Raw genomic sequence first — 18,162 nt, forward strand, 5'->3', positions numbered from 1 at the left:
AATTTCTTCCGTTGTTGATGAGTTAGCCCTTTTCTTAGGATTCTACAAGCCAGATAGTTTGCGAAGTCGGCAAACCAAGGACTTTCATCCTTTTCCTGCATGACTGCTTGGATATGCATGAGAATTTCGTGTGGAAAATTATCATTGATAGTTTCTTTGTGAAGTTCTTCTGAAGATGAGCATTCTAAGCGTGAAAGATGGTCTGCTGCTACATTCTCTGCACCCTTTTTGTCTTTGACTTCTATGTCGAATTCTTGGAGTAGTAGAATCCATCTGATAAGTCTGGGTTTGGCATCCTTCTTGTTGAAGAGGTAACGTATGGCGGCATGGTCGGTGTAAACTATGGTTTTGGAAAGAACTAGGTAGGATCTAAACTTCTCACAGGCGAAAACTACTGCTAATAACTCTTTTTCTGTTGTGGTGTAGTTTTCTTGTGCATCATTAAAAGTTTTACTAGCATAGTAAATTGGGTGAAAGTGTTTTTCTTTGCGTTGTCCGAGTATGGCTCCAATTGCAAAGTCACTTGCATCGCACATGATCTCGAATGGAAGGGTCCAATCGGGTGTAGTCATGATTGGTGCGTTGACAAGTTTGTCCTTCAATATGTTAAATGATTCAACACATTCTTCAGAGAAGACGAAGGGTGCGTCTTTCTCCAGAAGTTTGGTCATAGGTCTAGAAATTTTGGAAAAGTCTTTTATGAAGCGGCGATAGAATCCTGCGTGACCTAGAAAACTTCTAATGGCTCTGACTGAAGTTGGTGGTGGAAGTTTGGATATTGTTTCTATTTTTGCCCTATCAACTTCTAGTCCTGCTCAGGATATCTTATGACCGAGAACAATGCCCTCTCTGACCATAAAGTGGCATTTTTCCCAGCTGAGTACTAAATTTACTTCTTCACACCTAGTCAACATTTTGTCTAGGTTTTCCAGACAATGTTCGAAGGAGTCTCCAAAGACTGAGAAGTCGTCCATGAAAACTTCCATAGAGTGTTCGATCATTTCATGAAAGATGGCCACCATGCATCGGTGGAAGGTGGCCGGAGCATTACATAGTCCAAATGGCATTCTTCGGTAGGCGAAGATTCCATATGGACATGTAAAGGTAGTTTTCTCCTGATCTTCAGGAGCAATGGGAATTTGGAAATATCCGGAAAATCCATCATGGAAAACAGTAGAACATTTTTCCAGATAGACGTTCAAGCATTTGATCGATAAAAGGAAGTGGAAAATGATCTTTTCTTGTGGCGTCATTGAGTTTCCGGTAGTCAATGCAAACTCGCTAGCCTGTGATGATCCTCATTGGTATTAGCTCGTCCTTCTCGTTCATTACGACCGTCATTCCACCCTTCTTGGGTACTACTTGAACTGGACTGACCCAAGGTGAATCTGAGATTGGGTATATTAATCCGGCATCAAGTAGTTTGATTACTTCCTTCTTCACCACATCTTGCATGTTGGGATTGAGAAGTCTTTGATGTTGGACCACGGGTTTGTATTCTTCCTCCATGATAATTTTGTGAGTACAAAAGGAGGGACTGGTGCCCTTGATATCCATGATCTTCCATGTGATGGCCTTCTTATGGTTTTTGAGAATCTTAAGAAGTTCGTCTTTCTCTTCTTTAGAAAAGTGAGATGAAATAATTACTGGGAGTTGAGAATCTTTTTCTAGAAAGACGTATTCGAGATGGTTTGGTAGTTCTTTTAACTCTAAGGCTGGTGGTTCTTCGATTGATGGTTTTGATTTTTCATTGTATTTAGTGATCTCATATACTACTTCTGATGCATTCTGATAGATATTGACAGTATTAAGATTATCGTTTTCTAAAATCGGTTTGGTAATAGTGTCAGTTAAGATTTGTGTTTCTAATGAGGTATTAATGGAAGATTTCCGCACATAGCAACTCACGATAGAATCGATGATGTCAATACAAGATAATGTGTCATCGTGATGTTGCGGAAATTGCATAGATTTTCCTATGTCAAAAGTGATTGCCTCGTCATTGACCCTGAGAGTGAGTTTGCCGGTGCAAACATCGATAATATCCTTTGCGGTGGCTAAAAAGGGTCTTCCTAAAATCAGAGGTACACTTTTGTCTTCCTCCATGTCTAGAATCACAAAATCTACTGGGAAAACAAACTTGTCAATTTTGACGAGCAAGTTTTCAACAATGCCCCTAGGATATTTAACAGATCGGTCAGCTAATTGAATGCTCATGTGGGTGGGCTTTGGTTCTCATATCCCTAGTTTTGCGAAGACCGCATAAGGCATTAAATTAATACTAGCTCCTAGGTCAGCCAGGGCATTGCCAACAGACAAATTTCCTATGAGACAAGGGATAATAAAACTCCCTGGATCGGTCATTTTCGGTGGCAGCTTGCTTTGGAGGACAACTGAGCATTCTTCACTCAAGGTGACATGCGAGAGCTCCTCCAGCTTCCTCTTGTTGGTCAGCACTTCTTTGAGAAACTTTGCATATGTCGACATTTGAGCAATGGCTTCGACGAAAGAGATGTTGATGTGGAGTTGTTTGAAGAGTTCTAAAAACTTCCCGTACTGAGCTTCCAATCTCTCCTGTTTCAGCCGTCCAGGGTATGGAATAGGTGGAATATAAGTTTGGACTGGCTCCTTGGGTTGTACGGTGCCCGTTGGAATCAGTGTTTCTTGTGGCTTGTTAGCGGCTTCCTTTTCCGTAACTGGTTCTGAAGTTGGTGAGGCAATAGTGGTTGTACCGCTTCTGAGTGTAACAGCGTTAGATGCTGCATTAGGGTTAGTGATTGTGTTGCTTGGAAGAGTGTCGGGTGGCCTTTCTGACATTTGTTGGGCAATCTGTCCGATCTGAGTTTCTAGATACTGCAATGATGCTTGTTGACTTTGAAGGTCGGCTTCATGTTTTGACAATACTCGGCTAATATCAACAGCTCTTGAGTCGGCCTTCTTTTCTGCTTCATTTGTCTTGGTCATGATTTGGATCAACATTTCTTCGATATTCGAGTAGCTTGGGTTTTGATGGCTACTAGAACTTTGATCTTGAAATTGAGGTTTAGGCTGGAAGGGTTGATTCATCGGTCTTTTTTCGAATCCGGGTAAGGGTTGAGTGTTACCTCCGTCTTTCCAGCTGAAATTCAAGTGGTTTCTCCATCTTGGATTGTAGTTGTTGCTGAAAGCGTTGTTCTGACGAGCGATGAAATTGACTTCTTCTATGGCCATGATGACTTGTTTACAGTCACTCGTCTTATGATTTCCTCCACAAGTGTCACAGATGAGTCTGGTTTTTGATAGCTCGGCTTGAAGTAGTTCGAATTTTTTAGAAAGGGATTCAAGCTGTGCTGTGACAAGAGTATTGGAATCGACGTGGTATATTCCTTTATGGGTAGGTGTAGATCTTGGTGGATTGTAAGCGAAACTCTTCTTTGTGGCTTTCTCCAGGACTTCAAATGCTTCGTTAGGTGATTTGGATCCCAGGTCTCCACCAGCGATCTGGTCGGTGGCCTGTTTGTTTTGAATGGATTGTGCGTCAAAGAAAGTTTGAACTTGTAACCATACGCTCAGTCCATGATGTGGGCATCTTCTTAGAAGACTTTTGTATCTTTCCCATGTTGCGTGTAACGACTCGTCATCATCGGTCCGGAATCCAGTAATGCTGGCTCGGTATTTGGCAGTTTTATCGGGCGGAAAATATTTGAGGAGAAACTGTTCAACCATCTGGTCCCAAGTGGTGATGGAACCAGAGGAAATAGATTCTATCCATTCTAGGGCATGGCCCTTAAGAGAGAAAGGAAAGAGTTTGAGTTTGATTTGATCGTCTGAACATTTTTGGATTTTAAAGGTTCCGCAGATTCGTAAGAATCGAGATATGTGAGAAAGAGGGTCTTCGTCGAGGATACCATGAAATTGAACTGAATTTTCCACCATATGATTGGTGCTTGATTTGATTTCGAAATTTTCAGTGATTTCGGGTGGAGCCACTCAATTGCCATAGCCTTCGAGAGATGGCTTAGCATACTGGCTCATGTTCGGCTCATTGTTCTAGGCCGCCATCATTTCTTCGGTTTGATTTTCTCCTGATGTGGTAGCGACTACTGATTCGTCTTTGATTGCTTCTGCGGTTTCTGATGTCCGTTTACGAGTTCGTCGACGAAAGAGTCGTTCCGGTTCAGAAATTGGAGAAACAAGCTCAGGCTCAAAAGTAGAGGACATACATGGTCTAAATCAAAATGATAACTAAAGTAAAAGTTAGTTAAAGTTAGTCTAAGTTAAACTATGAGTTAGGCTAAGCTATTTTAAACTAAACTAAGGTCTAAATTAATTAAGCTAAAGTAGAGGTAAGGTAAATAAAGGTTAAAATTAGGCTAGCCGTAAAATTATGTATTTTAGTATTTAGTAAAAAAAATAAAGATAAAATAAAATAGAAGTTAAAAATTTGTACAATTATAAACAATGATTAAATTAAAACTTGGATCGTTCTTAGAAACGTACCGTGTCCCCGGCAACGGCGCCAAAAACTTGATGCGTGTGTGCGCGGCTTATAAAATATGAAAGATTGGATATTTAGCTTTTGCACGAGATCGTGTTTTAAATTTATAAAAGTGATTTCTACAAAGACTAGACACACACAAAATAGGCAAGTGTACCTATCGTATATGTAGAATAGTATTGGTAAGAACCAAGTATCGATACGTGGACACAAAGGTTTCTAATAATAAATCGTTGTTTTACTTTAATCAGAGGTTTTAATCATTTTGGGGTTAATTTTTTGAACTTTTTATAAAATGTAAATACTTATAAATAATATATAGGTGACCAAGATAAGAAATTCTAAACGAGTTATTCAATTATGCGAAGGTTACCATCTAATATCTAGAATCCACTCCATTGTTCCTTGATGATTAATAGTTAAACACGTGATAGACTTGTCCAAATAATATATGATAGAATTATGATCCTCGTTTTTGAGTGAACACATTCTATGACATAATGAATAATAACATGCATATTTTCAAGTCCATCCTATGCTTAATAGCATGCTACCCTGAGAATGTCAATTTAAGTAGACAAGCATTTGGTAAAGTAGAATGATTAGAATTGACTTTGATTTCTCAAATACCAATCCTAACAACTTCGAGTGGTTGTAGTTAACTCACACAACCTCCCCTTGGTTGATTTATGTAGGTTATAATTACACATTCCGTTAACATATGATTTCTTTAACTAGCATGATATCCTAAGCAAAGTCATTTTCGGATTACCAAGTCTTAGAGAAATACATCATAACTTATATCTCATCATTTCTAAGTACAATATAAGGATCCATGTTTCGATAATATATCAAAGTATTTCTATCTTTCAAGAACATGAATCGATCATGAACGATTGCCAATATAATTGACAATCACCAACTTTGAATTAGTATTTTAAGATGGTGAAACATTTCTCATCAAAAGATAATTGTAAGATAACCATGTACTTTACCAAACTAAACCACATGTTTTATATAATCATCAAATAAAACAAAGCTTCTTCATAGATTTTAGATGGTAAATGGAGTTTAGCTCATAATGAGCATAATGACAAACATTAAGATGAATGATGATAACAAATACATGATTAAACTTGGAATGATCTAACCAAATGTAGATGAATTTTCCTTCTTAATGATGGTGATGATGGTGATGACCTCAAAGCCTTCAAACTCTTCACTATTTTTCTTTGTGAGTGTTAGTGTGTGTTTTTATAAGAGAGAACCGGATATAATTCTTTTCAAGGCACACTAAATGAGTGCAACATGAGCCACTATTTATAGGCAATCTGGATAGTGAGGCACGGCCCCGTGATTGATGAGCACGCCCCCGTTCATTTTTATGACATATGCCAGATTTGTTTTGTTCTGTGAGGTTGAAACGGCCCCGTGCTTCTTGAGGCACGCCCCCGTGCTTTTTAATGACATGTGCTATTTATTTTTGTCGTTTCTGGAAGGTAGGCACGGCCCCGTGCTTCCTGAGGCACGCCCCCGTGCTTTTTAGTGACATGTGCTCATTCTTTTTGGCGTTTCTGAGAGGTAAGCATGGCCCCGTGCTTCCAAAAGCACGGCCCCGTGTCCAGCTGTTCACTATTTTGTATTTTCTTGTAGATTTTTTTGTCTTTTCTGAAAAGTGACCAGAAGCACGGCCCCGTGCTTCCAAAAGCACATCCCCATGTTTCCCAAAACAACAGCCCCGTGTTTCCAAAAGCACAGCCCCATGTTTCCTGAAAGTACAGCCCCGTGTTTCCTGAAGCACAGCCCCATGTTTCCTGAAACACAGCCCCCATGTTTTGCTGTTTTCTTTGGTTTTTATTTGTCTTTTCATTCGTTTCTCTTCGTTTAAGGCTTGGATTTACCTGAAAATACATTTTAACATGATAAGTAGTTATTTTAACTATATTATACGATAGAAGTTGCAGTTTTTAGAGATTATTTGATGCTAAAAATATGTATATTTTTGTATACATCAACTTGAAACGTAAAATACAATAATGAATATATAACACAATGGCCTGAAACGTAAGACACAATAATAAATACATATAACACAATGACCTAAAACGTAAAACACAACGAAATCTACATATTACATAATGACTTGAACGTAATACACAATGAACATAATAGTATTTTTCTCAACTTAAGTGAAAGTTGAGCACAATGATAAGTATAAAGACAAATGTTGAGTATAAAGACACAATGACGAACAGAAATAAACAATGATGTACTCTTTGTTTTAATTTATCTTTAATATGAGTACCAATTAGAAAACATAATGACCAAAATTTATAACACAATGCATAGAAAAACTCAATTAAAAAACACAACGGACAACCAAATAACACAATATAAAAAAATTCACTAACTTTTTTTTATTATCATGTAACAGTATTATATTCATATTAAAGATAAAACAACGCATGTTATTATGGTAAAAAAAATTTCTAAAAAAATGTCATATGAAAAAGTTATAGACGTTTTAAAATGATTGATGAATTGACATGTGTATTGCATGTGGAGAGAGAAAATCATCATAAGTGGGTTACAACATTCATGTCCTTCTCATCAATTTTTATTCTTAAATTAATCTCCACTATCCATATTTAAGATCAATGTATTAGATTCTTTTTCACACTTCTCATTTTTATTTTACTATTTATTTTAACTTTACTCGTATAAAATAATGACATTCATACAAACACACACATGACACATATATAGATGAAGGATGAGGTGTAAAGCCCTTAAGCATAAAAAGTGTAGGAATCAATAAGGTGGTGTACACGTGCACATGAAAGACACTCAAGGTGTACTACGGAATTCCATTTAGAAAGAGGCATGAGACAAAAAGACCATCTTTCTCTTTCGGTTATTTTAGCAATGGAAGGACTTCACATTGTTATTGAGGAGATGGTGTCAGCCGGTTTGTTTTGTGATGCTAAGGTGGGTAATGACAATACATTATTTCGAGTGGAGCGGAGGCGGTGTTTCATAGTGTGAATAGATTTCTTAACATGTTCCACTCTGATGGTCTGGTCGTTGACTTTGCTTACAATAGATTTGTTTAATGTCTTCAACCTATTGGATAGGACCACACTCCTGCAGGAGGTTCGTGCCAGATGCCCATCTATTTCCCTATGGGTTAAATTTTTTATGGGCAACCGACTAGGCTATATGTAGGGAATGATTGAATTAAGTCAACTACCGGGGTTCAACAAGACGATCCTATAGGTCCCCCTTCTCTTTGCATTAGCTTACACTCCCCCCCCCCCATTCATCGGGTACCAGACGGTTGCAAGTTACTTTTCCATGCATGGCACTTAGATGATGACACGATTATAGTAGACGCCATTAAAGTGGCTAAAGCCTTGGATATTATTAGATCCAAGGGGCCAAGTTTGGGGCTTGAGCTTAATATTAAAAAGACTGAAGTATTTTGGTCGTCGTGCAATGGGGTAAAGGCTAAAGTAGGTTTATTTCCTATCGAGATTGGAAGACCGGAGTTAGGGGTAAAAATCCTTGGAGGTGCGGTTAGCCGGGACGTCGGTTTTATCAGTTGTTTGGTCATTACCAGAGCTTCAAAAGCAGTGGACCTAATGAGGTGTCTTACTCGCCCGTGTGACCCTCAATGCGAGCTTCTCTTGCTTCGCTCCTGTATGGGGGTGGCTAAGTTGTTGTTTGGACTTCGAAGATGCCAGCCTATGTTTGTTAAGGTTGATGTCTTTGTTTTTTACAAAGGGCTCCGAGCGACGATTGAGGATCATGTAGTTCGTGTCCGTGTTTTGGAGATTTTCAATGGATACTAGCTTCTCTCCCTATTCGTTTTGGTGGGTTAGGGTTATATTTAGCTGAGGATGTTTCCACATATGCTTTCGTAGCCTCGAGAGCATAATCTTGGAAATTACAGGACCACATTTTGCGTGATTGTGGTGTTGATAGGTTAGATTCTGATTTTGGGTGTGCGTTGGATTGTTTGCACAACTCTATTCCCGATCTTGATCTTCGCGGGTCGCTAATAAGGTCACCGCCCCCTAAAGCCCAAAATGCTTTGGCGAGCACCCTTTATAGTAAAACTGTCCAAAGTTTGCGTGAAAAGTTTGGCATGTCCACTCGTCAGAGAGCGATATTAGAATGTCTTCAGACTCCTCATGCTCAAAAGTTTTTGGTTGTCATCACCATAGAAGGGTTAGGCCATCACATGTCAGTAGTGGAGTATCGGGTCATTCTTAAACATCGTTTAATGATCCCCATGTTCCTAGTTGATGAGGCCTGCCCGATCTGCAGTGAAGTTTGTTTAGATAATTTGGTGACAATGCGGTTCATTGCAAAGACCTCACGTGGTTTAAATAAAGACATGATTTGGACATGGATGTCCTTTGTGATGTGTTAAAACGGGCGGGAATCTCGTCAAAAAATAGGCTCATGCGAATTTCTTGTAAGATTCGCGTGAAAAAAGGTCTACTCTCCGACCAGCGGACATTGTTTTGTTTGAATTGGGAGGGCGGATGCCTGTGTGGACCTTATTGGGGTGTCCCCTTTTCTCGGGCTTAGATACACCAAGTTTGTTGCTAGGCAGGTTATGATAAAGGCAAAATTAGGAAAAATTGCTAAGCACGAGAATGCATGTGTTGAGAATTAACACGCCTTCATTCATTTTGCTTTCGATACATTTGGGTGTCTTGCCCCGGATGCTGCTACGTTTATGAAAATAGTTCAGCAGGTCGTTCCCAGTATCTCAACGACGTCGAAGAACGATAACTTTGTTTTCAGTACGATCGATTTGCCATTCAAAAGGGGTGATAACGCAGCTTGTCACCCGCTTATCTGCCTCTCTGCTGTAATTGGATCTTTTTATTATTATATGAATTATTCCTAGTTAGCTTTAAAAAATTACTATTGAAATTGATGGACGGAACTCTTTCATTCATCTCCATAGTTCCCAAGCACATTGCCATACATGTTTATTCGATCACTACGTTTCCCCCTAGACTATGCCCCTCTCCTCTCCAATATCGCTAGAGTTGAAATCATCAAGTGTACGTTGAAGCTCGTTTATAAAATTAACAAGCTCAATTTAAGCTTATAAGTCAAGTTTGATTAGGATCAAAAGTCCAAATGAATCTACCATTAATAACGATATATATATAAAATATATATAATTACGAAATTGTAATTGTCATATATCTACCTTGAATGAATACAAAGTTATATATATGCTTATGTCAAGCTCGGATCAACACATTTACACCTCTAGCCACCCTTTCAAGAAAATTGATATTGCATATAAACACACATATAAAAAGGGACCGGGCTGTTTGGTAATCTCTTAATGATTACTAAGAAACTACTTCTTAATAGTTTATAGTTTCTTAATGATTAAGAGACTGCATCTTAATGGTTACCTCTTAATCATTCAGACTTAAAACTACCTGTTAACTATTAAGAGGTTTAAGAGGCTATCAGCTGCGTTCGGTTCATGTAATTCTTTTTAAGAACTTTTATATGTATGGAATTTGAATTGATAATTGAATAAAAATTTGGAAAAAATTCCATATTGTGTTTAGTTGGTAAACACTAAACATGTTGATAGATTAGGACCGACAAATGGATTGAATCGGGCGAGTTTGGGTTAGAGTCAGAACATGTCGATTCAGAAAAGGGTATTAAAAAAAAGGACTACGTTTTGTTCATGTGCCTTTTACCGATTTTAGTTTTGGATTTTTTTCTGTTTGTCTTCTAGTTGATGGTTATTTGCAATAATAAATAATTCAAACACGTGTTTACACACCGACCCAACGTGCCCTTCATTAGTATTCATTTCAAAAGTTTTTTTTTCCTCTCTCTATTTGTATGTGATTATTCATATTTGTGTGAATACAACTAAAAGTTGACCATGATAAATAAACACACGGATTGTTATAAAATAACATATATTTGATAGGATAATCCCAAATATGTAAATCCAATAAGATGTTAAAATAACGTGAAGATGAAAGTATATAGAATATTAACACTAAACGAGTTTGTTTTAGACTTGAGATTAGACTTGTTTAAGCACGTATGTTTTTAATATATCTTTTGTTATGTATTTATAATTCTAAATTTTCTTATAACATAATATATTTATTTAGTTAATTTTATTACTATTTTTATATCATAACAAATATCATGCAAATATATTTTTGGTATATCACATAAACATTATACAAATAATATATAAGTTTCATTTAGGGTTGCAAGCATATTCGAGCTTTTTAAGTTGATCTCTAGTTTGGGCTCGTTTATTAATTAAATTATATTTAGACTCAAGTTCAGGCTCATTTAAGCTCGGTTCGATTCAACTTAAGTAACTCATGAGTGGCTTGGTTCGTTTGCACCCTAGTGTTGACTTTTATACCGTCTTCAACAACAAGCTAAGTCGAACCACTTGATTAACATAACCAACAGCTATGGTTATAGAAAGGATAATTGGTCATGTCTTTGTCGAGCATAAAACGTGATACTTGTTTTTGACCATTTAGCCGTAATGTTGATTAAGTTTTCACTTGATTGAGTTTTGTATTTAATAAACCGCTAGGACGAGTTGAACAGGCACGTTATATACAAAGACATACATTAATGGATGATTGGAGGTATTATTTCGACATTCAGTTAACGACTGAGTCATCTAATTTGACTAGAATCAAATTTTCATTTGAATATAATCAGTTGAAATTTGAAAGTTTTTATGAAATAGTATGTTTGAAAGCTTCTGATGACATTAGAGATCCTTTCTTAAAATGTTTGACAAATGAATATATTGCTATTAATTTGTGTAGCTGCATCTATCTTTTCTTCACATCTTTTTAGTTTTCATTTAATATTTATTTTAGTATTTATTTAAAAGAATGTAATATGTGAATTAAAAAAAAAACTAAATATACATTTTTGCTTTATTTATTAATTTTTCGGTTTGTCTACAATCACTATAAGTTTTATTGAAAGCTGAGTTATATTCGAAATAATACTTTTTTTATGTTATGAGACTATAAAATACGTTAGATATAGTTTAGTTGTTAATAAAATTTATTTGAAATGTAGTGTAAACAACAAAAGAATTTAATTAAATATTAAATACAAAATATTTTTTAAGTTATTGCACAAAAAAAAATTATAAGTCTAATATAAGTTATTATATAAAAAAATAATATTGAACAAACAATAGAAAAAGAAAAATAAAAAGTAAGGAATATGTGGCTACTCAACGTGTGGCATATATGTTTGTCAAAACATTTTAAAAAATTACATGGTTCTTTTTAAGTAGCCATGCTTTCCACACTACAAACAAATTAGTTTTAGCTTATTGTTAAAAGTTTTGTTGGTATGCCTAGACTTATGCTTATTAAACGTGTATCTCTTGGAGTGACCACAACCATATATAGAGAGGATAATCCAGTTACGTTCTTATCAGATTAAAGTATTTAGTGAGTATATGAAATAAGTAATTGGATAAGACAGAAAGGTTCTATACAGAACGAAGATTGTATTTATGTGAAAACAAAGTTGTAAAATGTATCTAAAATAGACCAAAGGAATGTGTTTATGTGCTTCGAACTATTACATTGATTGGGACAAATGTTACTAACTCTTCATGAGATGGTACAACATATATGAATTACAAATGCTGAGGTTGTATTAGTGAGAAGTATGATACTGCTTAGTGCTTAGTAGTTAACACGGTTTGCAATTACATGTTAGTAATCATGTCCGTATTTGTATACATAAAATAATTGGTCACGTCATGGTCCAAACACTTGAAAACCGATCAACGCCACAATCGTGATTCGTGCATAAAACATATGGTACTTTTTTTAAACAATTTAGCCGAAATATTGGTCATGTTTTCAATAGATCGAGTTTTGAACTTAATGAACCGCCAGGATGATCTAAAGGAACACGCTACAAATATAAAGACATTAAGATATGAACATATCACATAATTAAGTTAAACGCATTACAAGGACCACTTTAGTAATCTAGTTTGAAAATAACCAAGCCTTAACAATCCACATGGTCCATATTTCAAATGTTATTGAATTAATAAATTATTCAGTAATTTAAGTATAATGTGCGACTACTAAATCATGTATTTTTATTTATTTATAAACCGTCTTCAAACAAGCAAAAGTTGAATCATTGATTAACATACCTAGCAACTACGTTTTGTATAGAAACGATAAAATAGTCATGTCTATATCCAAAACATTTGAAAATTGATCAATGTCGCTATCGTGCATAAAACTTGGTGCTTTTTTGACCATTTACCATGAACACTAATCCCGTTTACACATGATCGAGTTATGAACTTACTAAACCGCTAGGATGAGCTGAAGCAACACACTACATTTACTAAGGCACACGTAAATGGATGTATCTACCGTAATTTAGTTAAACACATAATACATATTAATAATGACCAAGTCATCTAGTTTGACTGGAGTTAAATGACTAAATCTTCATTTTGAATAACCAGTTGAAACTTTGGAGTAAGATGTTTACTTGATTCCGAATTAAAATCTATATTTCCTGTATCTTTACGTAGCCCTTTTAGATTTTTGGATGATATTAGTTATAACAAAATATATAATAGTAATAATAACAATAGTTGTAGTAATAATAATTAGTATTATTAATGTTAATATCATATTGTTATCAGTATTAATTATTATATAATACAATTACAAACTTTGGTGCCGCTAAGTGCTCGCCCACTCGGCGGCACCGTATTGGTTGTTGAATTTTATTTACTTTTTGTTTTAGTTCCGGTACCGTGACAAATACAACAGAAACCGAACAAATTCGCGTAGACTCACTGCATTTTGTTTTAATTTTGGTACCGTAACCAATGTGATGGAAATGAGCTGAATTTGCGTAGACTCACCACCAGTGTTTCCGACTAATACCACTCAATTGATCCACATCAAATTTAATATGTTTTTTTTTATTATTGGTTTTTAGTTCCAGTATTATAACGCACTTAGCCGAAACCGATCGAAGTTAAATCGACTTACCACCTCAACGCACATGACCAACAACGTTTGGGTTTATCATCGTCTGGATATTACCAACCTTCCCGGCGCAACGCGCCTGGTATAACACTAGTTAATACTGATATTAAGATCAATAGTTGTACATAGCTTGGCTTGGTTCTCTCATCGAAGCATAACCTAAAAACTTCTGTTAATAGAAACCAATCAGCTTATTCGACTATAAAGTTTGGATCAGTTTGTTAATTTGGTCAATTAGAGGATTTTTGAAGCCAATCATCTAAGCTACTAAGAGGATTGATTCAGAGATTTCACTTAACATGTTTATAAATCTGACCGGGTAAGAGGCTTTTTAACTTATTCAAATATAGTCTCTTGATGTAATATTAACAAGCTATCAAATTACTGCTAAGATATATCTTAGAGCATTCCTACTAGCTTCCTATATAGTATGTGAGGATGACCTCTATATTTTAGATTGTGGGTGAGTAAACGAAAGATAAAATGTTATTGTTGAGAGTAAATTTGGAGAATCACTGTTCATACTATAGAATTTTTTAATCTCTCGAATTTCAAACTAATGTTTTGTGTTTTTGATCGGAAGGAGGATACACGTCTATTTATGTAAATCTTAGTTCGAAATGGTGCTCCAAAACGACGAAACAATGATTCAATTCGAGTGTTTGAACTTATAATTAACAAAAATCAAGTTATTTGGATCACCGTTTCGAGCTATTTTTACATCAATCGACTCGTATCTTCATTTCAATCAAAAGCCCTAAAACATTAGTTTGAAATTTAGAAAAAAAAATTATATTTGCACAAGGTTTTTTTATAAACTCAAAGACGAGCTAAACATGTGTTGGGCTAATTTTTGGTGTACTTTAACTAAGAATCAGTGGGCTAAATAATCAAGAGTGGTTAAGATTTTTTGTATGTAGGCATGTAGCCTTGGGCCTCTATTTAAATGACAAATGTTAAAAACTTTTATGTTTGATTGTGGCACCTAAGTCAGCATCCTTGGCTTCTTCAATTAGATATGTTGCAATACTTAAGGGGATGTTTGGGTGAGCTTATAATTTTATTTTTTGCTTATTTGTTTTTTGAAAAGCAAAACAACTTTTGAAAAGCTCCATTTTGAAGCTTTTAGAGTTGTTTTACCAAACACCTTTTACTTTTTCAAAAAACAAATAAACAAGTTTTAGAAGCTCATCCAAACACCCCCTTAATCTGAAAGGAGTAGGAAGAAAAACACGTGAGTTATCATTAAGTAACTAAATAATAATAAAAAAAAGATAATTATATCAATTAAATACAACTAGAACATTGGCGGTATAACGGAGAAGCATGGGTGGTACTTCCATTTATTTCACATTCATGACATTCAGTCCAGTTCGGTTAATGACAAACAACAAATCTGAGACCAACCGACAAAAGTAGGTTCTTATAAAATGGTTAACCAAACCATTGTTTTTGAATTCGGATTGGTTAATTCTGTCAAATTTTATTGGTTAATTTGGTTACGATTTAGTTATTCAGTTTTCATGCGTGTTGTGGTCTCAAAAATCACTAATAAATAATTTAAGGTTGGCAAAACCAAACATGTTAGCCTAACACCAAACATTTGCTTTTGAATATTAGGTTGAAGAACTCAACATGATTGTCCACCTCATCAATTTTTTTGCCTACTACCATTTTGATCAACCTTTCAAAATCTTATATGATATCTTACCTACATATGTGATATAACCTTAACTTCCACTACTCATATTATAAAGTCATTAAATATATCCTTGTTTGTCTGATTGTGTGTATCTTGGACCTTCTAGCAATCAGCAATCATTGAGCCCATTGTTGCTTTAACATAATCCAAACAATATTTCAAACAAATCAAATATAAGATTTCGGTGTACATATTTCAAACAAATCAAATATAAGATTTCAAGTCAACTTTAGGCTCCAAATCGGTTTCAACCCTGATCCAAAATTTATTTTGCAACCAGTTCAAGTGAAACCGGTTTTGATTTTGTTGAGTCGATCCATACTGGTTTTAAAACCGATCTGGTTGCTTTTCCGCACCTCTAAAATTTTCTACGACGCCAGACCCTGAATCTTTGAATGTTTAAAAGACTATCTTGTCGTATAAAATTATATATTATATAAACCGGTACATTATCATCTTCGTTTGTCTTTTATTAATCATTCCCGCCGAAAACATGACCACATCTTGTATTCGATACTCACCACCACAACTTCATATATACATACGAATTGACACCTCTAATCATTCACAAATACGTTTATAACAATAATCAAACCTTCAATATTCTTCAATGGCACCCAACACCATCTTTCTTCCAACCCTCATAACACTCATCATCTTCTTCGTTCATGTCGAATCAACCGGTCACAAGAAACCCGAAAACGGAGTTGCCATCAACGTCACAAAACACTTTTCTTTCCCCGGTTTTAACTCCCCCAATTCGGGTCATAATATCATGCTTTTAGGCAGCTCAACCGTGGACAAAACCGGTCGAATTCAAATACCAGATAAAAACCCAAAAGATATTGATGTTGATCTTAAACACTTGGCCGGCCGGGCTATTTATGCTTACCCGGTTCGGGTCTTCGACCCGGTTACACGAACCCCAGCTTCGTTTGAAGCGACTTTCTCGTTTCAACTTGAAACCGTGGAGTCGAATGTGTCGAAAGGCGGTGATGGTAGTGGTGGTAGCGGTGGTGGGAGTGGGTTTACGTTTATGTTAGCACCGGATGAGTTCACCGTGGGCCGGCCCGGCCCGTGGCTAGGTATGCTAAATGATGCGTGTGCTGAGGAATATAAAGCGGTTGGGATCGAATTCGACACGAGGGAGAATGTCGAGTTTGGGGATCCGAACGATAACCATATCGGGATTAATTTGGGTTCGATTGTTTCGACGATCACAATTAATGTATCCGAGTTCGGTTTGGATTTGAAAAATGGTGAAATACAAAGAGCTTGGATTGATTATCAAGGCCCAAACCGGGTTTTGAGTATTCGGATGGGTCCCGAAAATCGTGGGTATCCTTCGAAACCGGTTTTCAAAGGAAAACTCGATATATCGGAGTTTTTAAACGAGTACATGTTCGTCGGGTTCTCGGCTTCGACAGGAAATTTTACAGAAATACATAACTTAATTTCGTGGAATTTTACTTCAACTAGTCGAGCCTCGCTTCGTGTACCGTTGCTAGAAACATGTGAAAGCAGACTCGTTAGAGGCAATGGAGGCGGTGGCGGTGGAGGTGGTGGTGATTTGAACGGTTTCTTTATATTCATGTCGGTGGTTTTGCTTGCGGTTGTTGCTTTTGTGAGTTTGTACTACAACCGCAAGCGGGGTACGGAGAAGTCGAACGCGGTGGCTATGCTGTCAGAGGTGAAAGAGCGGCCTCGACCGCCAAACAAACCAAGGCGGTTCACGATTTCAGAGGTTTCAACGGCGACTCGTTGTTTTGACGAGCTACACAAGGTGGCTCATGATGAAAGAAGTGAAACATACCATGGTACTTTGTTGAACGGGTGCCATGTGGTGGTGAAGCGGTTTTCGGTTGAGTATTTCAAGTCGAGTGGTGTTAACCGGCGGCACGTGTGTAAGCAGATCAAGGCGATGAGCAAGCTACGCCACCCCAATCTAGTGCCCATTAGAGGGTGGTGCTTTGATCACCAAGAGACCATGGTGGTTTATGATTACGTACCGAATGGGGTATTGGACGATTGGCTTTACGGAAACGGTGTCTTGCCTTGGAGCCGGCGGCTCAAGGTGGTTCGAGACGTGGCTCATGCGTTAAACTACCTTCATTCGCAAAAACGAGCTCACAAAAACGTGAAAACAAGTAGTGTGTTTATTGATGTTAGTGTTCGGGCCTTGCTTGGAGATTTCGGATTTGTAATGGCCGGTCCAGAATCAAACCGGTTCATGGAGTCGATTAGTCAACCGACCGATGTTTTTGAGTTCGGGGTGGTGCTACTAGAGGTTGTAGCTGGTAGAAACCGGTACAGGTCTAGGACCGAATCTGACCCTGAAAGTGACGCGTTAGACTCGGACCTGTTGCAATGGGCTTGGACCATGCATGAGATGAATGAGAAGGAAAAGGTTGTTGATGTAAAGATGGGTCCGGTGTTGAACCTGGACCAGGCGATTCGGCTTGTAGAGATCGGATTATTGTGCACATTGAAAGAGAATGCGGGGCGGCCGAACATGGCGGAAGTGATGGAGTACTTGAATTTTGAGACAGAGATACCTAAATTGCCAACAAGAAGGCCAGTGACTTTGTTTCCCTATACAAGCACAACACAGCTTTGTAATAATTCTTACATGTGTGCTTCTTTCAAGTGATTTACAGCTAGAATTAGATTATTGATATACTGATTGTAATGTAAGGCAATTGTAATTTGTAGTGAATAAAAAGCTAAAGATTATACTCCTATTTTACTGAGATTATTGTTATCAACTTCATTTCACAAGTCCAAACATACCCGCTTTCAAAACGACACCATGGCGATTTCCAATGTCGTAAAAGAACCGGCCGACATCTACTTTCATCAAATTCTCATGTTATACATCATTTGGGTTATAG

General features: G+C 36.7%; 1 protein-coding gene across 1 annotated transcript; it reads left to right on the top strand.

Annotated features, from left to right (window-relative positions):
* Positions 1-15,853: 15,853 nt before the first annotated feature.
* On the top strand, positions 15,854-18,012 carry LOC143617760 (putative L-type lectin-domain containing receptor kinase S.7). Its single transcript, XM_077090222.1, has one exon. It carries the CDS (start codon positions 15,882-15,884, stop codon positions 17,919-17,921), a length of 2,040 nt encoding a protein of 679 aa, XP_076946337.1. The 5' UTR covers positions 15,854-15,881; the 3' UTR covers positions 17,922-18,012.
* Positions 18,013-18,162: the final 150 nt, after the last annotated feature.

Source organism: Bidens hawaiensis, unplaced genomic scaffold, assembly GCF_021521415.1.
Source record: "Bidens hawaiensis isolate Kalapana, Puna unplaced genomic scaffold, B.hawaiensis_p1.1 tig00057770_1, whole genome shotgun sequence".
Classification (NCBI taxonomy): Eukaryota; Viridiplantae; Streptophyta; class Magnoliopsida; order Asterales; family Asteraceae; genus Bidens; species Bidens hawaiensis.

Coding starts and splice junctions, on each gene's coding strand:
- LOC143617760 (XM_077090222.1), top strand. CDS start 15,882: ATGGCACCCAACACCATCTTTCTTCCAACCCTCATAACACTCATCATC.